Consider the following 25,147-nt stretch of genomic DNA (forward strand, 5'->3'; position numbering starts at 1 on the left):
ATGGCAGTAATGCTGCATCAGTGATTGTCTGGAGGAAAAAAAACATATAACAAAAAAACCCATCATCTTCGACTGAATGAAAAAGCAAATAATTTCTTAAAACTAAACTCAAGCATTGAAATCTGTCAGTCTTCTATTTCCAAGATGCTGCTCAGTGCTCAACAGGGAATGATGACATCTGCAATTTGTTTGATTACTTTTTGTGATCATTTATTCATTGCGAGATCAGGGCTTGATCATCTCCACTTTGTCTGAGCAGTGTTCATGGGATCAGACTATTTTATCTGATACCATAGATCTCATAATTGTAAAACTAAAACTTTTGAAGACTTTGCAGTATTGTTTTGGCACTCTGTCAGAATAACTCCTGCAGTCACCCTTCTTAAGAGACTTGACTCTAAGTAAGATTATTGCTGGGCAAGAACCTGCGGTACTACAAAGTAGGTCATTAATTGTGAAGTAAGTTCAAGCCCTATGATTTGGCAAAGACAGTTTTGGATAAATAGTTTCAGTGCAGTTTTGGAGTTTCCTTTTAGGAGCATATTTATCACGGGTCATATTGTTAAGCATAAACTGCTGCATTTTCAGTACACTGATGTTCAAAATATATTTCTAGGTATTCTGTATATAAGGCTGCTGCAACATTATGGAGTTGACTACAGAGAACCTCATAAAAAATTAGGTGCAGAGTTCGATGCCGCATTCATTCTTAAAATGGTCATTGACAATTCAAACTTCTGCACTTTGAAACTGTAACTATGTCTTTTAATCTGAGATTAATATATACTAATTTTCTAATAAATGTTCACTTATTATACGATATACATATATCTGGATCTCTGCAAAATAGCAGACATGGAGTCAAAGAACATCTTCAAGATTATCTGTCTGAACCCCTTTAATTCGTCTGGTCACTTAGGCATAACAGAAGACAGAACTGAGCTCATAAATTCCATTCTTTATATATTTATGTACTGATTCATTTAGACGATCCCTGTCGAAAACACCAGTCACCTCAGGACACAGCATCAACAGACAATTAACATTACATTTAATGCCAAGTACTCGTTAATGAAAACTAAACAGATGCAAGAGCAGTGATGCAAACACACTATTGATTCTCTGATAGTTTAGGCACCATATGAAAAGTAAAGCTAAAAATGATTTTGTATGACTACATTTCATTTGGTCTTCTTGGCCTACATGTAATGCCCACAGTAGAGCTTACCTTAAAAGACATTTACCTCTGATCCTTCCGTGAATAAATTAGAGAATATGCAAGAATCAACGCATGTATTATGTGGAGTATATGTACAACCCTACTGAGACTAGAAATTTCTACACCCTCAGTTCTGCTGACACCTGACTTGTAAAGTGACTGATCAAAGAACAAGTTCAGTACTTTTCTTCTCTGTTGGGAAAAAAAAAATAATTAGTACATCCCAGCTATGTTTCCTCTTCCTTTGTCAGAGTCAGCCCCATATTACTCAGGAAGAGGGACAATGCTGTGTGATTAAGACACTGCAGCAACATCTGATAGACAGCCACCATTACATAAAGTAACAATAAGGTATTATAAAGTTTATAATCCAGCAACTAAATGATAGGAAAAAAAAATCAAAATTCACATACAACAGAAAAAAAAAACCCAAAGTAAATTAAATTCAATTCACTTTCTTATATCAAAAGTTTATCCAGCTCAAGTAGTAAGATTCTTTAGCCAGCCCCCCTTGAGACTTTCAGCTGTTTTCACAGGTGTGGAGTAAAACACACATTATAAATAGTACGCAAATAAAACAAGACCAAGGGAATAATCTATCAGTTGATCAGTGAGTTGTTCTGGTGTATAATTGACCAAAAGCTGGACAAAACAGGTTATAAAAGCAGCACAGAAGAACTGAAAACCTGGGGTTTTTTCTTTTAAAAAAATGTGGGCGCTCTTGGTTCTTGTAGGTGCTGCAGCTGTCTCTGCTCACCTGCAGGATCCTGCCTTTGATGGGTAAGAACAGGCATCAAGTTTTATATTTGCACAATATCTTCTGCATGAGCAAAAGCCTTTCAATTGACTTACCTGTTTCAAATCCAATCTTTTTCTCCCCTTTCAGGCAGAAGGTGTTTCGCGTGATTCTGCAGAATGATGAGCAGGTGGAAATCATCAATTCCCTTGCCAGCAACATGCAGGTAAAGAATTTGGGGCAGGAGCTATATTGCATTTGAAAGGAACATTTCTCCTGTTGTTCTACTAACACATATCTTTAAAAAAAAATCATGCTACTCAGTTAAAGACCTAATCTTGGTTCCATTCAAGTCAGCTGGAGTGTTTCTTCAGAAAGAATAGGACAAGGTGATAAAGCTACATCTATACAAATACATTCCAATACAGTCCGAATACTAAAGTGCCCACCAGAATTTATTAATAGAATAAATTAATCTGAAATACTGTATTCAACGTGGAGTGCTTTCAAGAATGTAGTAGACCAAACATGAAAATTCCAACTTTTACCATTATAGGCAAAGCATTTTGCTCGTGTAAATAACCTAAAAGTGCATATTCCAAACAAATTGAACTTTTCTTTGTCCTCTAGTCACTCATGTCATCTTTTCTTCTCTGACTTCCTTTAAAGCTTCCTTTCCCTCCAAACAAGCTGCATGTTTCTTACTGACTTTGACGTAGATATATGATGACACAATGACATGAGAAAAAAAACAATAAAGATAGTAAATATGTTTTCAATATTTCTCTTCAGCTTTGATGTTGTAAAATAGCTGTTGGTGAAAAAGATGCCATTATCTGTGGGATGAAAGGATGGCATTTTTAATGAAGTACAGATGTGGAGAACTACCATCAACAGGCTAGTATAGCATACTGGAACAGTATTCTGTAAAAGAATATACTATTGGAATGGTGCTGCCGATATTATGAAAATTAATATAGCATGCTTGCTTTTAAGTGTGTAGTATAAAGGAATTGTTTGGTTCCTTTTTCTTTTAAGCAAAGAAAAGATCCCTCAACTACCATTGTTATACAAAGCAATCAGTCAGGACTGATGTAGTAGTATATCCTGGAATACTCATCTCACTTGAAAACACGTAGTTGAAGAATATGCCCACCGGCTCCAATTTCCATTACATTCACAAGATGAAAAGGCATTAGGTTGGCAAAACAGCTTTGCTTTCACTGGCCTTTAGTAGGGTGCTAAATCTAGAGGTCATGGAATTATAGAATGGTTAGGGTTGGAAGGGATCTTAAAGATATTCCAATTCCAGTCCCTCTGCAAGGAAACCTTCCACTAGATCAGATTGCTTAAAGCCCCATCCAGCCTGGCCTTGAACACTTACAGGGATGGGGCATCCACAGCTTCCCTGGGCAATCTGTTCCAGTGCCTCTTCAGCTTTCTTGTAGACTCCTTTTAGGTACTGGAAGGCTGCTATAAGGTCTCCCCAGAACCCTCTTCTCCAGGCTCAACAACTCCAACTCTTTCAGCCTGTCTTCATAGGAGAGATGCTCTAGCCCTCTGATCATCTTAGCAGCCCTCCTCTGAACCTGTTCCAACAGGTCCATGTCCTTCTGATGTTGGGGGCCTCAGAGCTGAACGCAGTACTGCAGGTGGGGTCTCACGAGAGCAGAGGGAAAGAATCACCTCCCTCGACCTGCTGGCCACAATTCTTTTGATGTAGCCCAGGATGTGGTTGGCTTTCTGGGCTGCAAGCTCACATTGCCAGCTCATGTTGAGCTTCTTGTCAACCAGCACCCCCAAGTCCTTCTCCTCAGGGCTGCTCTCAATCATTCTCCACCCAGCCTGTATTTGTGCTTGGGACTGCCCCAATCCATATGCAGGACCTTGCACTTGGCTAGCTGACTGGAAGGTCTGGAAGCTGACTTCAGGAAAAATACATGCAATAGTAACAGCATTGTCATTTATCCACCTTAAGCTAAACATCTTCCAAAGGCACAGGTTCCTCATACCAACTTTAGTGAACTGAGTGTTAGAAGCACTCATACAGACAATAGTCTTTCCCAGCTGATGTATGTATTCATGTAGCGCTCCTCTACTACTGAGTCAGGAGTCCATTTCTGTCTAATGTTTACAGGCAAAAATCTCCAATGAAATCCGTACAAAGAATGAAAGAAGTTGTAAAGATAGTTATATTATTCACAAGTCTCTACGTGCTGTAAAATACTATGTAGGCTGTAAAATACTTGGCATTTGTGAAACTGTCGCTGCCATCTCCAGAATTCTGCCATATAAATTGCAGGGCCTAATAAAAATCTTCTTAATCAATTTCCAGTTAAAATTTAGGTTGATACTTCTGGGAAGCAAGGTCGGGTCAGTGTAGTAGGACAGGAATGAAATTTGGTGTATTAATCACAATCAATATCATGACACATACACCCATCTAAAAATCTCAGCCATATGTATGTATTTATTTGTTCATGTATTCATTTGGCCTTCTTTCAGCTTGACTTTTGGCAGCCAGACTCTGTCACACTGGTAAGACCAAAAATGCAAGTTGATTTCCTAGTTGAAGCTGATAAGTCTTTTGAGGTTGAAGATCTTTTGAAAGAAAGTGGAGTGGAGTATAGGTAAGTTTGTTCTCACTACTGTATTTCAAATATAAGGAGATTAAATACTGGGAAAAATGTGTTTGATCTTTTCATATTGGTCAACTGATCTTCTGTCACAAACTTCATCGCTCTTGTGGATGCCTCTACTGGGTTCAGCTTTCCTATGGCACTTCAAATGGACTGTAGCTGCTCTGTGTTAAAGGGGTGAGGTGAAATGTTGACAGAGGTAAGAGGCAAAGACTTACTACCAGGAATTTCCCTGAGGTGAGAGCTCACTGCAGTACACAGGGTGGAGTTAGGAGGAGACAAGAAAGATTTTCCACTAAAGACAAAATGCAGCAAAGGTCTAGAAAGAGCCAGAAAGTATACCAGATGGGCTTGCATGATAATAGCAGGGAACTGAAGCCAGAAAACAGTGAGCATCAAGGGCTACCATGAGGGGCTCCCCACTGAGTTCTCTAAGCTGCAGAAGGATAGCTAGAGAAACAAAAAACCCCAACTGGTGACAGAAAGTTACCAGTTGAAGGGCCAAAGGAGAGCAAAGAACAGATTCCCAGGACAGCCTTGGGCTTACTTAAGTCACACAGCAGATCCATGGCAAGGATTTCTCCATAGAGAGAGCACTTAATTGCCTCAAAAATTTTATAAGTATATCACCCAGAAGTAAAAAAGCCCTGAGTTTCCAAGACCAGATACAATTGCAGCATAAGGAGGGTCTAATCCCTCCTATAAGGAGGGAATAGACCACACTGCCACACTACACATTCCTGAGAATGGAAGCATTGTAGTGAGTAGCACTAATGGGAGAGTAAGGAGAAAAGAGCAGGATCAGGCAACTGCTTATACTTCGTATCTTCCAGTCACTGTGCAAGCATTAACTGAGAACGAGAAGTTGACTTTGGGCTGGAGTGGAGCAGGGCTGTCTTCATTTCTCATTTAGCTCCACCTGAGCACTGCAAATTGGCTCGGCCCAGCTTGATTATCAGGCTTCTTCAATGTGTAATGGATATTCTGTTAATATCATGTACTCAGACACAGAAAGTCAGTATTATTTGATCAAATTCTCATGACTTCTTTTGGCTGAGTGGAGAGTTTTTGTCTCTCAACCCCATTGTTGTTGCCACCAGACCAGACTCCTTCATTGGACACCACACGGTTCTCATTAAACATAACTTTTATGATCTCCTAAATCAAAGGATAATCCATCCCTAAACTTACTGGCGTCGTGTTAACCATGTCTGATTTGGATGCTGCTGGGAAAACAGAATCTAAAAACATTCTAGAAGAAATAATTTCTAGTAATGCCACAGCCCACATACAGCACAGGAATCCAATTTCAGTGGAATTTCCTCTTTGGCAAAGGAGGAGTTAATATACATGTGTTAGTTTTTCCTATAATATTCATGAACTCCTTCAGGTCCATGCACAAATCTTTTGATTGCAACAAAGGCCATAATGTCTGGAAGGTGTCCCTGACAAACTTGAGTGGAGTGTCCTTGTAACAACCCAAGCCTTTACAATTCTTTTGAAGTGCAGCTTCAGTGCCATGACATCATGTCAATGTAGTCATTTGCACTGTTTATTCTGAAGGCTGGTAGTGCCTCACAAACTGGCCTCCTGCTCTTCTATTCAAATCACAAATGATCAAGGACATATCCTGGATGAGTTAGACTGTTAAGACAAACACTGGAAAAACAAGAGGACTTCATTTTTTGATAGCCAAGGTTGAAACATAAGCAAAAGGTCCTCAAGAGTATGCTCAATGATGAGCTGTGCCTTTGTACCAGCCTCAGGGAAAGATGAACAGGAGAAATCCAACCAATCCTGACAGGATGCTGGAGTTTTCTTGCCATTGTGTGTTCTACTTTAACAGCCCACCTCGTATGCAGTAGAGTAGTTTGGAGGATGGATAATGCCACCTGCAGTAGAGCTGTCAAACCACACCTAAACTTTGGAAGCTTGGTTTGGCAAAGAATTTCATCTGGCAAACATCTCTGGATTGCTGCATGGGACTGGTACATTGCTGCAGTCTAACTGTCCTCTAGTGCCATAAGTTCAAGAGAGGGCCTTTTCCTATTGAAGCAGAGGCAATCTGGCAACATGTGGTCAGTCCAGAGCTCATTTTCTATACATGCTCTGTCTCAGTGGTGCCATTCCTCCTAAAGCAAACTGTTGCCACCCTGAAGGTTTGTTAGTACGGGAGTAAGTAGGCAGGTGCTAATCAGGAGGAAGCTATTGCTCCCTGAGCAATCTCGCAGCAAGGCTGAGGCAGGAAGGAGGTTGAAACTTGAACCTAATATATCTTATTTTCAAATGCATAAATCAGCTCCCTGTATTTTCACTTCACAATCCATGCAGCCTTAATTCCAGGAAGACCTGTAAATGTCTACCTGGTGCTTACTTTCCTGCTAGCAAATTCTATGTTTCTCTTTACACTTTTCACGGTGCCTCATTTCAGAGTTCTGATTGACAACCTGCAGGCTGCACTGGATGCCCAATTCGACAGCAAAACTCGTACTACCGGGCACAGCTATGAAAAGTACAATGACTGGGAAACGGTAAAGTCTAGAAGTTTGCCACTTTATCAGCTTGGAACTTAGCCTCTATAGTCAAAATGGCTTCTGATATGCTTCCAGCCTTCTTCCCTTTTCCTTTACTGTTCCATCCATTAGTACAATAACTCCTTCTCCAAATTTCCCTTCCTTTTCTCCTTTATTGCTCATTACTGAGTTAATCTGTATAACTCAGCCCCCTACACCTATTTCCTCTATTTCTGCTGCCAGTGCTGCAAAGAAACTGGCAGAAATCCAACGACCAGGCTGACTTGCTTCACTGCTAGTTTGCTCTTTCCTTTTCACTCCTTCTCCCATCCCCTTTGCTAAAAAACTTAGAATCATAGAATCATAGAATGGTTAGGGTTGGAAAGGACCTTAAAGATCACCTAGTTCCAACCCCCCTGCCATAGGCAGAGAAATCCTCCACTACACCAGGTTGCCCAAAGCCTCATCCAACCTGGCCTTGAACACTTCCAGGGATGGGGCAGCCACAGCTTCTCTGGGCAACTTGTTCCACTGCCTCACCACCCTCAATGTAAAAAATTTCTTCCTTATATCTAATCTAAATCTCCCCTCTTTCAGTTTAAATCCATTGCCCCTTGTCCTATCACTACACGCCCTTGTAAAAAGTCCCTCTCCAGCTTTCCTGTAGGTCCCCTTTAGGTACTGGAAAGCTGCTATAAGATCACCCCGGAGACTTCTCTTCTCCAGGCTGAACAGCCCCAACTCTCTCAGCCTGTCTTCATAGCAGAGGTGATCCAGCCCTCTGATCATCTTTGTGGCCCTCCTCTGGACCCACTCCAGTAGCTCCATGTCCTTCTTGTGTTGGGGACTCCAGAGCTGAACGCAGTATTCTAGGTGGGGTCTCACGAGAGCAGAGTAGAGGGGCAGAATCACTTCCCTCGACCTGCTGGCCACACTTCTTTTGATACAGCCCAGGATACAAATTGCTTTCTGGGCTGCCAGTGCACATTGCCGACTCATGTTGAGCTTCTCATCCACCAGCACTCCCAAGTCCTTTTCCTCAGGGCTGCTCTCGATCCATTCTCTGCCCAGCCTGTACTTGTGCTTGGGATTGCCCCGACCCACGTGCAGGACCTTGCACTTGGCCTAGTTGAATTTCATGAGGTTCTCACATGCTCACCTCTCCAGCCTGTCAAGGTCCCTCTGCATGGCATCCCTTCCCTCCAGCGTGTCCACAACACCTCACAACTTGGTATGCAAACTTGCTGAGGGTGCACTCGATCCCACTGTCCATGTCTCCAACAAAGATGTTAAATAGCACTGGTCCCAGTACTGACCCCTGAGGAACACCACTCGTCACTGGCCTCCACGTGGACATTGAACCATTGACCACAACTCTTTGAGAACGACCATCCAGCCAATTACTTATCCACTGAGTGGTCCATCCATCAAAACGATGTCTTTCCAGTTTAGAGACAAGGATGTCGTGTGGGACAGTATCAAATGCTTTGGATAAGTCCACGTAGATGCTGTCAGTTTCTCTTCCCCTATCCATCGATGCTGTAACCTCATCATAGAAGGCCACCAAATTAGTCAGGCAGGATTTGCCCTTAGTGAAGCCATGTTGGCTGTCACCAATCACCTCCTTATTTTCTATGTGCCTTAGCACTTGATTCCATTCCTTGCTCCAAATCTAACTCTTCATCTTGCACCATAAGCTCTCCCCTCCTCCTTCCTTTTTTCACAGCCATGCTCATTTTTCCTGGCACGTAATCTTGACCATGTTACTCTACACATCTTTGCAGTGGCTCCTTATCATCCATTGCATCATAGTTCTTATACTTAGAACTATGACAATCTCCCTTTCATGTCTTTCCTTGCAAAAATCTTTCCTTTTTCGTGCCTGTCATTGCCCACTAAGCAATGTTACTTAGTGGGCAATGTTACTTTTTAGAAACAGAAAATTTGTATTTCCTCTCCAGGTGGTACCTATAGAACACATCCAGAACTAATCAATTTTATTCCATCAGAACTCTCCTAAAAAAAAAAAAGTCTCCTTTTACAAGGCTGTTTAAAAATAAGAACAAAAGCTCCTCTGACTCTGCAAAGGTTATTGGCATGCAAAACCCCACCAATATCCATAATGTCAACCATTATTTCTCGTATTCTCTTGCCAGTTTGTCTAGATCTGTCTGCTGTTTCCTCTCTTTTTCTTAGTTCACAGATAGCTCTTTGGACATGAAATGCTTTTTTGAGTGGATGTGACAACACTTTTGTGAGCTTCTGAAGGCACCTGTAACAAAGGGAAACAGCTCCAATATTAAGATAATAAAGGCTGTTATTACTTTTCTTAAATCATAAATAGAATGGAGGAGATTTTCTTTCTTTTGTGTCTGGCATTAGTGGACTGTTCTTACAAACCCCCATCCAGCACATTACAACATGTAGATTTTAGGCATTCAATCTACTTAGCTTAATAAGAAAAACAGTTTTGTTTTGTTAAGAGACTTTAAGGGTTGACAAGGTCATAACTATACAGAGTTAGCATTCAAAGGGTTTTATAATCCACCAGCTATACTCCAGTGATGGCTTTAGATAAATTAATTCATACTAAAAAATCTTAATTCAGGCATATAAGTCTAGAACATGTAGGAGTTAATTCCTGGAAATCTACAAACTGTATTAAATACTAGGTCAAGTTAGATGCTCAGAAGGACCGTTCTGCCTTGAAGTCTGTGAATTAATTACTCTGGACCTGAGGACAGAGACATCAGTAAATTTAACTTCCTTATTAAACAGATAGCTGCTTGGACTGCTGATATTGCTGCTCAGAACCCAGACCTTGTCTCTCGCAGTGTAATCGGGGAAACATACGAAGGACGGCCACTGTACCTTCTCAAAGTAAGTGCTTTGATTTCTTTCTGCCAAACTGTTTTCCTCTATTAGCCTCCACAAGATTATGATGTCTGTTAAAGCACCAATGACGCTAAGATAGTAATATACATTTTGCAGAAAATCTAATAAGTTTTGTGCACTACCACTATGATTTTTTTTTCACCTTTTAAGATTCTTTTTTTAAAAGGGGCATAATGAATTATTAGAAGTTCAGATGTATAACTTTAACCACACTCCTGAGAGCTATTTGAATGATCATCTACCTTTATGTTCTCTCCATCTGTTGTTTGTAAACTGATTTACTCTAAAAAGATGTATAAATGTCCATCTTTCTAGCAATAGGCAACAAATTTGTTTGTATCTTCATCATATGTAATTATTTGGCATAACTCTTATGAATAAATAAGACACCATGACTTAAATAAAGGTGAAAAGATAAAGATTACTTACCCAAAATTGCATAAGCATTTAAATAATGTATCATTGAAGCAAACAAGATCAACTCTTTGAGACGCTACAGGAAATAAATCAACAGAGCAGAAGAATCAAATATTTGGGAGGGGGAAGCATAAGCTACATGAATAAAAATGAAATTATTCAGTCTATTTTTTTAGCTACAGCTGAGAGTAGTCCACAGATTTCCATTTAACCAAGGAATGCTATGTTTGTATAAAGTTTGACTTTTTAGGTCAGCAAACTGACTGACTTGTTCTGCATACAAATTATTTTGTTCAAGACTGGAATTTTTTGTTGGTTTTTTTTTCCTAGGTGGGAAAAAGTGGTCAAAATAAGACGGCCATCTTTCTGGATTGTGGTTTCCATGCAAGAGAATGGATCTCCCCTGCTTTCTGCCAGTGGTTTGTGAAAGAAGTCAGTAAGCTTAATGATGAAAAAATATTTTACAAAATGCAACTATATTTAAGAAAATAATAAGTGAGCAGCAAAAGCTGAGGCCACTGCAGATTGCCTTTCTACCTCTAAATACCTGTCCACACATCCCTTCTCTCACCTCAGATGGTTAGGGCGTAACTACTTAAACAGGTCTTAATGGTTGGACCTGTAATCTTTCAGCAGCTTAAGGCTACCTAAAAGCATGTGTAAGAGGTACCGACAACTACAAGGGCAACTTACACAGTATATAAATTCCTTTTGCACCTGTAGTCAGAGAAAGGTGAGAGACAAGCAAACAGGTCTACTAACACTATAAACATAGTCATGTTGTTCACATCGTCACAAAGAGCAGGGAATTAGGAAATTCAAGGACACATCAGAAGGCATCTGAATGCACTTCAGAGCAGCCATCTTCCTGCAGCATCACGTGCTGTATTCCCTGCAACCAGCCTTACTCGAGTAAGGCAACAGAGAGGGTAGAAACCTACCCTCAGCTCAGCACAGAGTACACTGAGGAAATGTACCCAAGAGAGGAGGAAGACTACAGACGAAGCTCCCTAAACTCGACTCAGGAAGAGAGAAATGCATATACATCCCTTTGAGCAGCCACAGAAAGGCTCAAGTTGTACAGAAGGGTTTCTAAAACATGAAACCATACTCAGGAAAGAGCTGCACAGGTGAAATTAGCTTCACTTCAGGCTGGCATACTTCAGGCTTTGAATTAAACAATTTTATTTCATCTTTTCCTCCTCCTCACCACCAATATAAAGCAAGTGGGAGTTATCAAATGCTGTACAGTATCCTCTACAGAAAGAGGTATATTCCTCCTCAGCGAGGGGAGATCAATCAACTTAGTAGAACAACTCACTAATCGAATCAAACTTTGTAAGAATTCCTGCTTGAAGGTTAAAAAAAAACAAAACCAAAAACATAACAAAACAAAACCCACAAAACAGAAGCAGCAGCTGGGATTTAAAATCAAGCAAAGGAAAGCCAAAGTACGTGAGTGAGCCACGCTGGCAGAGGCCTTTGTGGAGCGTATAATCTCAGCCTTATCAGACAGCCATGTGGTTTTGTGTAGGAAGCAGTGGAAATTGAAAGTGACATCTCAGTGGAGCCAATGGGAATGTGATTTCATTATCTCCTAATAAGGCTGCAGACAGTATGTGCCGCCATTTGTCTTTTAGCAATTCACGTCACTACAGCTGTCATTTTCACTGTCTGGTCACTTAATTCATGGGCGTACCTGACACCAGCAGTGGTTCTGCCCAGTTGGATCCAAATGCAGATAGGCAGACATGCTGTAAAAGCTCAGTCCTCTGAGCATCATCAGTGGTTCACTCGAGATTGCTTCTAGACATAAAAGTGAAACAAAAAAACCACCCTAGAGAAAAACATGAGCAAGGTAGACTGTTATATGTCAAAAAAATAAAACCAAACCCCACCACCAATCATTAAAAAAACCAAAACAGTAAAAAGTAAGTTCTGGTGATCTGGAACTGCTTTTCTAGATTCTACATCCAACCTTCTCACTTGCTAGTTACAGGACAATAGATGCCTTTCTCCATTGCATTTCTCCCTATGTTGCCCTTTATGTCTGTGTAGAGTAAAGGAAACATGGGTGCAACATACTACTTAAAGCAAATTTCCATGGTCATTGCATGCTCCCTTGACACTGATACAAATCTGCGAACAAGCACACAAAGTGCCAGGCCATGAACAATCAGGATATACAGGTTTATGGCAGGAGTTCTTATGTGTGTTATTCGATACATGTGTACGGAAAAGTGCAGGGAAAAATCTGCCTCCCTATGAATATATGCATCCACAGCACTACGACTGGAAATGGGTAAGGATGTTCTTTGGAAGTATTCTCCATAATTTCTGACATTTCGCTGCACAACAGATATAAAAAATGGGAATAATGATTTTTTCTTTTCACGTAAATTAAAATCAAACCTTTAAGGTGACAGGATGTAGGGAGAATATATGGACAGGGACTTTGTTATGTCTTTAAACAAGAAGGTAGTAGATTAAAATCTCTTTCTAGTGATTTATTGTCCTGTTCAAAATCAACATTGCTTTACCATATAATTTATCTACCAGAATGACATGGCTTTCTAACAGCAGTGTGGTTTGTGTCAGTGTAAATCCTATGTCCATAAGCATATGTAATATCACAGAGCAGCCATCTCATGTGGTGGAGTGACCTAGATGACTTTACCTACCACATTCACTAATTTTTGATCCAGATCCAAGCCTTTAAAAACACACAGGAGATACAGATCTACGAAGGTATCATCAGCTTTTTCTACTTTTCTCCAACTAGGCTGTTGAGACCTATGGAAGTGATACTGTTGTGACCACGCTTCTCAACAGCTTGGACTTCTATGTTTTGCCTGTTGTTAATATTGATGGTTACGTTTACACTTGGACAAATGTAAGTACATTATTCTTTCTCAAAAAGAGTATTGCTGGAAAAGCCAGCTGTTAGAACTTTCTCTTAGTTTTGATCTATGCTTCACCATTCTATTTCAGAATCGCTTGTGGAGAAAGACACGCTCTGCAAATGCTGGTAGCCGTTGCATTGGTACTGATCCCAACAGGAATTTTAATGCTGGCTGGGGCAGTAAGTGTCTCCTAATAGTAGCTGCAAGCAATCATGCAGAGGTGTAGTAGTCAAGCTGCTTAATTATGGATTTTCCCTATCTGATGGTCGCTCCAGCTTAAGCTTGAGTTAAGACCATCAGTATAGCATTGTGGAGTAGCTTGTGTTCAATTTCTGGGGAAGTTTTAGGTAAAAAACAGACTTTGGTTACTAGCGTCATCAGTATGGCTACTTCTATGAACATATATATGCACATATATACACGCACGTCTATACACACATATACATATATATACATACACTTCTACGAGTTCAGAACAGAAACATTAAGAGGTTTTTTTTGGTTAGTTTCACTCTGCGGAGAGTGGCCTCTTGAGTGGTTTGCACTTGGCTGGTTCCTGAAGTGTCCTAGAAACAGGGGAGATATGCAAGGAGAGGATTGTTAAGTACTGAAGTAAATCAATATGTCAAGTCACTTACATAATACAGGGCTTTACATCGGTACTCATATTCTTCCAACTATGCATACTGGACAGAGCATATTTATTTAATGCTATGTCATGTTGCCCAGTGTCTTAACTATGCAATAAAATACTCTCTCCTCTGATATGGCATATGTGTCACTAGGATTTCCAAGGCTTATCAACATAAGCAGATATCTTATCTCCTAAGAACCAAGTTTTTTCATTAAATACTCATTAAACTCACCTTTCTTCCCAGCTCTTGGGGCCTCAAAATACCCCTGTGATTCCACTTACTGTGGCTCTGCACCTGAATCTGAAAAGGAAACTAAGGCTTTGGCTGATTTTATCCGTGAACATCTTTCTACAATCAAGGCATACTTGACGATTCACTCCTATTCCCAGCTGCTACTGTTTCCTTATTCGTATACCTACGAATTACCATCAGATTATGAAGAACTGGTAAGTCTCTCTGTCATTTTGACATAATTAAAAGAATAAGCAAAAATCATTACTTGCTATTTAGGTCCATTTAACTTGAAGCAGTTTCTTTAACATCTGGAAAGGATCTGTACTGCCAGTTTTTGAAAATACTGCAGTCTTTCACAGCAAGAACAAGGGAAACCATGATGGCTTCAACATCGTTCAAGCACAGGCTAAACTTAAGAGCCTTATTTAATTTCCACATACACAATTAATTTGCTGCAAGGTCAGGTTTGTCTTCCAGTCAGGCTATGCACAAATCCACTATGCTGTGCAGCACCGCTTCTTCATGACTCAAGAGGTTGCTGTGTATGTAGCTTTAATACATTATATAGAAACATTATGCCCTGTAAGTCAAGCTAACAGCTTGACAGATTGTAATAACTATGAAATGACTGAACTGGTATCATCACCAGCAGACAGGGATGTCTGTCTGCCTCTTCCTACTGAACCTCAGTTCTCACTGAAGTAAAATGGTGAAACTCCTATTGATACGAGGCGGTTATTGTCAAAAGTACAACAAAAAACAGTTAGATACAAAACAGGTAAAAAGTTTCAGTTCTGAGGCCTTTCTAAACAGGCCCGGATCCAAACATACCCTTTATTTGGAAGGGGAGAGGATGAATGTGATGTTTTAAAGGACAACACCTCTTTCATTCATCCTAGAGAAAGGCCATACCCTAATGCCATGTAAGTAAAATAACAAGAGTCTGGAATATTATTTTTTTATCCTTAAAAACAGAGAGGGGTTACAACTGCCAAATGTATATAAAACTTGTAAATATTTTAAAAGGCAAAAAAAATCAGCTATCATGAATAATAAAAATTACTTCAGTTCTCTGCCATATTAGCAATTAGAACCTGTTGGCAGGCAAAACAACACAGCAAAACAAAACAAACAAATCTTGATTCTCCCTCTTTCCTGGATGCTGCCAAAAGTCCAAGGCAACAACACTGTGTGTTGCTCTGCTGTGCAGGTTTGACAGATTTATGAGTGCTCCCAAATAGATGGCATGATTCTGATACACAAATATAAACTGGGGCCAAAAGTCTTGCTACATTTTTCATGGCTTAGAAGAAAGGATGAGATTAAGATGAAGATTTTGTTTTCTTAATTTATATTCCAGAAATTTTTAATTGTAATTATTCCAGGAAACTATAGCAATTTTTTGTCTTCCGTTTTTACAAAAGCTTCATATTTCACACATTGCAGTTCAGTCTAAAGTAATAAAACAACACAAAACGCTTGAAGCTGCTTTGTTGTCAAGATCACAAAGTTCCCATGTGTTAAAAATTTGCATGACATTCTGCTCAGTTTTTCGAATCAAGAGCAAATGTGATGAAACATAATTATAAGTACAGCATGTTTCTCACAGTATTAAATGCAAAAAGTTTACATTAAACCTCATTATTAGAATAATCTTTAGCAATAAGAAAGAACTTATGTGCTTTTCTAAGTTTTCAAATTCTTTTATTAAATTAAAATTTTATATTAGTAATGTTCTATTCTAATACACAGTAAAATCCAATGAATCAACCCATACTACGGTTCTAGAATTTTTGCCAACAAAAACTCTCCTGCCATAGAGGACAATTCTGCTATTACCAGTCAGCATAAAAAATAAATAGCTCAAGAACGCAGGCTATATATTTCTCTTCAACCATTTGATTTGACTTTGTAAGTTAGTCTTTCCAACATCACTTTACCCTATATTTTAAATCAGGCACACTGAACTCAGAGGGAGCTCTATTATTTTCCACTACAAAGCAATCACAAATCTCACCACCATGACAGGGTGACCTCATGAGTGTTTTTCACGTCTTAATTAATGGAAAATATTTCCTCTATTGGTGAACCCAACAAAAAGTCAGCAGGATCCCAGAGGTGTTCAACTTGTGCAGTGCCTGATTTTAACAAGGGAAGACTTCTTGAAAAAAATCTTTCTTTTGGAGAATGAGATCAGAGCATCACCCAATCAACATTGCCTGTAGCTGGGATAATTAAACAGAAAGGGCCTAATTCACTCCAATGTCAGTGAATTAAACAGAAAGACTCTTCAACAGGCTCTGGGTCAGGTTCGAAAGTGCATCTTTTCAGGTTACTTCAAATAACTAAAACATTCATTTAAGCTGTGACAAAAGAAAATTTAAGATTTTTCAATCAACAATTGTACTGCCTTGAAATGAGACAGCTACAAAAAGAAGTATTAGTTTGTATGCCAATTGTGTTTCATATCTAAAAGTTCTATCTAGATTTAGAATTAAGAGAAATGCTGAAGAATGAGAATCTCAACTTTTAATAGAAATTGTTTGGGCAAACGATCATAAATCACTTTGCAAATGAAGAAGCAAAAATTTATAGTGCCATTATCTTATCTTAGATGTTATTTTTACTCTGACAGATCTAATAAATGAAAGGAAATATGGATGCAATTTCTTATCTCTTTCAGTGACCAACTGGACATGTGCTTAAACAAAACCTCTCATGTCTGCTTATCATTAACAACATTTTGTTCCATTGTATTTAATTAAATGTAGCATAATAGCACGGAGCTTATGCTGCATTCCGGTGTCTGAGATATAGAAAGGCACAAAAATTGAGTAATATGAGATTGAAGACACTAAGTCTGCAGAAGAGAAAGATCTAGAGAATGCTTGTACCTTCCTTTCCCGTAAGCGTACTGAACAGCGTGTCCTTGAGGCTCAAAAGACTGTTCAGAGACTGAAGAAATCATCAGAAGGCATAAAACTGTTCCAGTTTTGGTTTCTCAGGTAGAACAGGGCACGCTGAGAATCCCAGACATGCTTTATGTTCCCCTGCATTGCTATAGCAAATCAGAACAACCTCAAAGTTATTGTAACTTACTCTAAGTCAGGGATTAGAACTGTCCCTCAACCACCCCCGGCCCTGGAGTGTAAAACATGATGAAAGAGACATATGTCCCTTCCTTCCCACAACTTCCCACTCTTTTTCTTAGATGCAAGAGGAGCTCTGAGGGTTTCAACCCCACAGTTCACAAGGATTTTCCAAAAACTTTTCTCCCTTTATTCAGGGTTGTTTTTTCCCCCTGCTCCTGGGGTGTTGCACAAAACTCTCACTGTCATCCAAACGATATTTGAACAACAAAAATAAAAACACCCAAGACAGGAAAATCTAGGTCAGGAATTTCTCAGAAGTTACACAATATTCTTGTGATGACACTCTGACAGAAATATGCACTCCTTTTGGTGAATCACATTTTGCCTGCTTCATAATCCTCTTGACTCATTCCTTACTATACCCTGGAGTGTTACCCTGCACACAGAACACACACTTGAATCTATCTCCTACAGAGAACAGAAGCATTAGCTTTTCACAACTAAAAAACATGCTTGACAAGATCAGTATCTCTCCACACCCCAAAAAGACTGTTTTCATCTTTATTTTACTATTCACAGTTTTGTCCTCTTGCAATAAAGAACTCTATATTTAATTGCACTATTCATAAACTGTTCAGCCCAGATTTTTTAATCAGTTCATATTTTGGCCTTAGATTCCTATTAGGTCACACTGCAGACAAGTTTAGCTTTATCAATTCTTGTTTGTATTCGAATTGGCTCTGAACTATGATTTGATAGAGAAATGTGTATTGTGCCTTTCCTTTCCTTCCACGTTCAATTCCATCTCTCAGTTAAACAACAAACTCAGGGCCAAATACATATCTGCAGCCAGCTCGTACTCATTGTCAGATTAATGTACGTGCATTATTACAGCCTGGCAGGCTGCAGAATATTATATCAATTTACAACCCAAGATCATTTTCTAGACACAGGATTTCAGTTTGTATTACTTGAAGGCGTATTGACCACATGGGTTATTGTTTAAGCTCACTGAAATTCACCTTCCGTAATGGGTTGGTCTAGCGTTTCTTTTTCCTCTTGAGTGCTTAAAGTAGGATGTAGTAGAAAGTGGAGATATGCCCAGAGTCTGTGCAGTCTGCAAGAAGAGTCAATTTCAAATATACCGCGTGACTTTGTGAATAGCAGTCTGATTATTTAACCTGCTGCCTGGGAGCAAAGTCTTTTCATTCTTGACTTTATTCCTGAATGTGTTTAAGATATATGAAGACCTGTGGGTAAGAATTTTTGAACAGTGAAAATCTTGTCATCTAAGAGACTCGGCATACCAATGAGGAGTTGCAACATATGCTGTCATTGTATCTGTGCTGCTGCAAACTCCTGTGATTGTACTACTTGTTAAAAGTAAACATTGGTAAAGTCAACTGAGAAGCGTAACAAACAGGAAAGTGGGAAGAAAAGCAATATTTGGAATCGTCTCCACAGCTCCTTCAATGAGTTTGCCACAACCGATGTCCCACAACAGAGCTGCTCTGTACTGACAGTCTTACAACTGTGAAAAGGATGTTTTTAGGAGCAGCATCTCCCAGATGAAGCTTTTGTATGAATCTGGCTCAAAGACAAGAGTCTCCAACAGGTGTAGGGCGCATTCACCTGAACTAAGTCACACTGGAAACCCTCTCACCAGGGATAGATTTCTTAAACTCTTTGTGAGACTGTCACAGAGAAACAGGCTTGCAAAGAAAAAAGAAGCATCATACTAAAGTCCTTGACTGGATTCCCTGGACTTTTCAGGGAGATGTGTAACTATGAGCAACAACAGAATAATGAACTAAACTACTCTTCAGTCATGGACTCTTTTGAGGGGATTCTGGTTTTATTGGTGAAACAAGAAGCCCCAGAAGTTTAGCTTCACTTGGCTAAAGCTAACTTTGCAAATATCACATTTTTAGACTTTCATAATTAAGGAAGTTGAGGGTTGCTTAAGTAGCCCAGGAGGCTGAAGTGAAAATACATTTTTCAGTCTCAGGCAAATCAGGTTGCAATCCAGTGAGGGAAGAGAGCAAGAGGTCCAGTCAATCAGTGGCAAGGCTTCTCCAGATCACTGTCAGACTGTGAGGGCAAAGAGAGTTGTCCGCTGCAGCAGCTGTATAATCAACAACCCTGAAGCGTTTAGCCTCAATTTGCTGGCAAATCTACCCTGATGACACAAGAGTAAAATGAGAGAGATGCTCCTAAAAAAATTACCTATTAACACACAGAAGATGCTTAGTCTTGTTTATCTTGTTCCAGATGTGGTGAGAATGAGAGGCCAGTAATATATCTTTCATGAAAAGCTATTAACTGAAAAAATAGGTTTAAATGCTTGTGATGTATGTAAGATAATGGCAACTGAGAACTACAACTCACTGGCCCATGCGCTCTGTACACAAGATCAAGTAAAATATTAGTAACTGCTGTGTAAACACAGATGGGTGATCAGCACAGGGAATACTACCTTCTGCTGAGATGACCAGCTCTGCGAGTTCAGCTGCAAGTCAGAAGCTGAAAACCCATTTTCTGCTCCTAGTTACAAGATATTAATTTGGAGTTATTTCTAGGACTTCAGGGCGCCAGTTGTTTCTCTGCTACTATAACTCCTAGTAAAATTTTCCTTGCAAGAGAGAGATTTCTAACAGTGGAAAAAAAACAACCAACAAACAAACAAACTCCAAAGAAACTGCAACAATACAGTTAAGACAGTGTGCAAAGAGATCTAGAAAATCGCTCAACAGCAAAGAGTATCCTCACAGGTCAAAATGATACTGATGTTTCTCCTTGCAGCTATATTCCAAATAACACACAAGCTTGAAAATCCAAACCACTTTTCAAAAGCTAAATACCACTTTCCCTTTTGGAAAACCTTGGGTGTTACTTATATACCTCTGCATAAATCTCCATGTTATTTCCTTTTTACAGATGGTTTTAAGTAATTGTACTATTTTTTTCAAAAAAGAAAAAATTGTCCTCATATTTTGTATTTATACTCACAAGTATTTACTTGATTTTTATTATCCCTGCTGTTTTATATTATTATTATTAAGAGGTGACTTTGGTTCCTATAAAGTTGAAAAAAAAAAAACTTTAGGTTTTGGACTATAGATCTACCAGGAAAGCAAACTGCAGAGAGACACTTAAAAGGGAAAAAAAAGCAGATATAAAAACTTCTGATAAAGTTTCATTTCATGATGAAGTCATAAATGCTCAGTCATGTTTTTTCACTTAGAGAGGGTCATTTAAAATACCACCTTGATCTCCAACCTGGAGAGCTTGAGGAAGTTGTTTATTTGGATTCCAGGCTCTTAACAGCTGGAAATCTTAACTGCTCTTTCTACAAATCTCTCTTTTTACAACTTCCTGGCCAATAATAAAAAAATCCCTCAGGTAAAAAGATTTCCTGACATACTTTTCTGGTATCTGTTCTGACATGATTTAAAGCCACCATTTGGCAGCTGAGTGAAAGGAATGCCCTATTCTTCCCAAAGAGCAGCTCTGCTCTTTTGTCCCTACTGTGCAGTTACTAAAGAGACAGCAAATACTAATTACCAATAGGCTCATACATAGTATCAGACTATCTTTATAAATTTAGCTTCCACTTTGCATATATTTGAAAAGAGGAAGATTCAGTTTACATTTAAAAATTCATTTACTATTGAGAGATTTGAGTCAATCTCAGCTGCGGATTAAACATATATACTATAAACAAAAGATGACTGAAGAAAACATGGAATCACTAGCAGATAGTAGTCTCCAATATCTACAATTCCCTCAACATGTGTTAAAAATTACCACAGATTTTTGAAAAATCAGCTTGTGAAGGGATTGAAAAAACCCAGCCAAACAAAATAACCCAAACACTGGAGAGAGCTCAGCTACCCCAATTGCTCTGAATCCAAGATTGTGAAATGCAAAGCAACAACATTCTTCCTTCAATTGCTTGTGTTTGGACAATAGAGGCCAGAAAACAAATGCCACATTCGGGTACAGTCAATGTTATAGGTGAAGGACAAGCTTCAAATAATCTTTGGTCTGCCTTGTTTAAATATTTTTAATGTGCCAAATGACCACAAATTCCTATAACAAACTCTCATAATTCTAAGATGTTCAAAATCCAACATTTGGTAACGGGGAAACACTTGCAATTGTGTAATAAAGTAGGCTGCCAGTTCAAAAAAGCCTATTTTTTAACAGCAAACCTATTTTTTGTAGAAGCGGAGAAAGCTCTCTGACTTAACTAAGATTTTCTAAACACATTGTCCAATATGACTTTTTGAGTAATTCACAGGAACACTTGAAGCATAAGGATGAACAGAGAATATTTTACAATATATCTTCCACTGGGAAGTAATTCAGAGTATAACCTACAGAGAAAGAAGGGGCTTGAGGAAATTCCTGGAATAGTAAGCCATTCAGCTGCAAGCTATAAAGAAAGATATGACAACCCATTGCTTATTCTTATACTGAACATCTGCTTTTAAAAATCATTCATATTTATCATCTGTTAGTAATAGTTTTCATGTTTTATTACCAACATGTTGAATAATGAAGAACCGGAAAAGCCACACATTCCAAAGAAAAGCCTGTAATTTTCCTTAATGCAAACATACAAAGCTCCCTAGTACTATTGATGGGCCTGATCCAACCCTCACTGGAATCAGTGGGAGTTGAATGTGTCCCTCTATGCACAGGAAATGAATTTAAAATAACAAGACTACATATGGTGCCAAGGTAATTTATGCCTTTTTCTGGCTGTTAATATTTATAAGACCTTAATATGCTTCCACTTGTATCAGTGTTCAACTCCACTGACTAAGCTGACTCTACTCTGAATTTATACTGCATGAATAGAAGGAAAAGAAAGGCTACTGTACATTCACAATTTACTGTACCAAGTTATTACTATTCTCTGAGATTCTCTTATCTCTAAATAAGATTCCTTATTTAGTTTTAATATTATACAAGTTTCTTCCATGTATAGAAAATCCTGTTACCTTTTGCTCCCTTAACTATCCAAACCATACTGGGCTATAAGGCACGCTGTACAAATAGAGGAATACACAGACCGAACTACACTCCGTTAAAGCTTGGAGAACGAGCTCTTTACTGATAAACTCTTTTCACAACAGGACAAGTTGTGCCTTATCAGTTACTGACATCTAGTCATTCTGAGAGGTGAACAACAGTTTTCAAATAAAAACTTCTCAAGCATGGCTTTTCAGTTTATTCAACAATATATTTGCTTAGATTCACTCAGAAAGCTTCTGAAAATTTGCATTTATCCTTTTCCTACAGAATTCCATTGCTCAGGCTGCATCTGAACAGCTGGCCAGTTTGTATAACACCGAATATACATACGGCCCAGGAGCTACAACAATCTGTAAGTACTGGCTGACATATGCTAGCCATCTCTAGTAAGTGCTTCTAAGACAATCAAATGAGTTTTCTAGTGATTCTTGTTATTCTTAAGTAGTCCCCTTCTTTCTTCACACGGATTTGCTCAGAGGTGTATATGGAATCTGTCATTTCTAAAATATGGGATGATGTATTCCTTAAGGATCCCAGGGAGTGTGCGACCCCTGGAAGGGGGGATGATGTGGTGAAGTGTTTAGGAATTCATGTGCATAGCATGAATTCCTGAATCATACACAGCTTAGATATAAACATATAAATCTTGACCTGAGATTTTCTGCATTTCCAATATCTCCAAGTCAAAGTGAAAAGACGATGTAAATCCTAAAGTATGGCTTCAAACACTCTGTCAACACAGATAATTATTTCTTTTACTTTGCATAACAGTCTGAGAAACATACTAATTACAATTCCATTCTTCTACTTCTTGGGAACTCAGTTGTCAGCACACGGCCTTTGCAGTGTCAAAAGCCAAGCTGAGATTGCCAAATCTAGATTTCTAGAACTTTAATATGTCCTATATTTAAGACCTCTTAATTTACTTAAATATGGAAACTAATCTTTTTTCCCTTTTTCTCTTTCCTTAAATAATTTTAAAAATCTTTAAAAAAACCACATTTCTCCCAATTTTTAGAATATTTATGGAGATTTTTCCTTTAAAAATGTTTTGGTGATGCTTAGCAATTCTAGACACTCCTTCCTTAGTGAAAGAGACTGCCTTCATTGTACCAAAGTAGTGGAAAGGGAGGGTATCATTTGTCCGGAAGAAGAAGACAGAGCTGACATCCCATATCTGCAGTTCTTTCAGGCTCACAAATGGCCTAAAAATCACCAAAGTTTTTGCATACGCAGGAGAAATCAATCAATTCACTGAATATTGCTTTTTATCCGTCCTTTCTGCATTTATGGCTACCTGATTTGACTCCAAAGTATACCACACTTCAATGTGTAGCTGCACTTTTCCAGTTAAGCTTTATTTTATTTCTTCATCAACAGATGCTGCTTCAGGGGGCTCTGACGACTGGGCCTACGATCAAGGCATCAAGTACTCTTTCACTTTTGAGCTCCGAGACACTGGTACATATGGTTTTCTTCTCCCTGAATCTCAGATAAAGCCAACCTGTGAAGAGACTCTACTTGCTGTTAAATATATCGCCAATTATGTCCTTGAGCACTTGTATTAGAATGGAGTTCTAAAAACTATTAAAGAAGGCTTTATTCAAAGGTGCCTTCCTTTTTATTGTTTCCTAACAACAGGTTTTTATTTCTCTTTACTTAATGTTCCTAGTCATATCCTTGGTCCATCATAGGTCAATAAAACTACGAGTGTGTCAAGAGTAATTATATCTTTTATTAAGGCAACTGATATAGACTGGGGGTGTCAAAAAAGAAAGAGTACCAGAAGCTTAACCAATTTAATCATAGAATCATAGAATCGTTAGGGCTGGAAGGGACCTTCAAAGGTCATCTAGTCCAACCCCCCTGCAAGGAACAGGGATATCTCCAACTAGATCAGGTTGCTCAGGGCCTCATCCAACCGGGCCTTGAACGTCTCCAGGGATGGAGCATCCACCACCTCTCTGGGCAACCTGTTCCAGTGTTCTACCACTCTCATGGTAAAAAATTTTTTCCTAATATCCAACCTGAATCTACCTCCCTCTATTTTAAAACCATTACCCCTTGTCCTATCACAACTGGCCCTCCTGAACAGCCTCTCCCCATCTTTCTTGTAGGCCCCCTTGAGGTACTGGAAGACCGCTATAAGGTCACCCCAGAGCCTCCTCTTCTCCAGGCTGAACAGCCCCAACTCTTTCAGCCTGTCCTCATAGGAAAGGTGCTCCAGCCCTCTTATCATCTTCGTGGCCCTCCTCTGGACCCTCTCCAACTGGTCCATGTCCTTCTTATGTTGGGGACTCCAGAACTGGACGCAATACTCCAAGTGAGGTCTCACGAGGGCAGAGTAGAGGGGGAGAATCACCTCCCTCGACCTGCTGGCCACGCTCCTCTTGATGCAGCCCAGGACGCGGTTGGCCTTCTGGGCCACAAGAGCACATTGCCGGCTCATATTGAGCTTCTCGTCCACCAGTACTCCCAAGTCCTTCTCCTCAGGGCTGCTCACGATCCATTCTCCGCCCAGTCTGTATTTGTGCCTGGGATTGCCATGACCCAGATGTAGGACCTTGCACTTGGCCTGGTTAAACTTCATGAGGTTGGTACGGGCCCACCTCTCCAGCCTGTCGAGGTCCCTCTGGATGGCATCCCTCCCTTCCAGCGTGTCGACGGCACCACACAGCTTGGTGTCATCGGCGAACTTGCTGAGGGTGCACTCCATGCCACTGTCCACGTCACCGACAAAGATGTTGAAGAGGGCCGGGCCCAACACGGACCCCTGAGGGACGCCACTTGTGACCGGTCTCCACATGGACATCGAGCCGTT

General features: G+C 39.5%; 1 protein-coding gene across 1 annotated transcript; it reads left to right on the forward strand.

Moving 5' to 3' along the window:
* The first annotated feature begins 1,928 nt into the window (after window positions 1-1,928).
* Window positions 1,929-23,894, forward strand: CPB1 (carboxypeptidase B1). Its single transcript, XM_086618327.1, has 11 exons — window positions 1,929-1,999; window positions 2,106-2,181; window positions 4,461-4,585; window positions 7,026-7,125; window positions 9,886-9,987; window positions 10,750-10,851; window positions 13,202-13,312; window positions 13,411-13,501; window positions 14,201-14,403; window positions 22,594-22,678; window positions 23,707-23,894. Exons 1-11 carry the CDS (start codon window positions 1,929-1,931, stop codon window positions 23,892-23,894), a joined length of 1,254 nt encoding a protein of 417 aa, XP_086474453.1.
* Window positions 23,895-25,147: the final 1,253 nt, after the last annotated feature.

This window comes from Tauraco erythrolophus, chromosome 11, assembly GCF_009769465.1.
Source record: "Tauraco erythrolophus isolate bTauEry1 chromosome 11, bTauEry1.pri, whole genome shotgun sequence".
NCBI lineage: Eukaryota > Metazoa > Chordata > Aves > Musophagiformes > Musophagidae > Tauraco > Tauraco erythrolophus.

Excerpts from the sequence above, each read along its gene's own strand:
- CPB1 (XM_086618327.1), top strand. The coding sequence starts at position 1,929 with ATGTGGGCGCTCTTGGTTCTTGTAGGTGCTGCAGCTGTCTCTGCTCAC. Across the intron at positions 7,126-9,885 it reads AGTACAATGACTGGGAAACG|ATAGCTGCTTGGACTGCTGA; the intron begins GTAAAGTCTAGA and ends CTTATTAAACAG. Across the intron at positions 13,313-13,410 it reads ACGTTTACACTTGGACAAAT|AATCGCTTGTGGAGAAAGAC; the intron begins GTAAGTACATTA and ends ATTCTATTTCAG.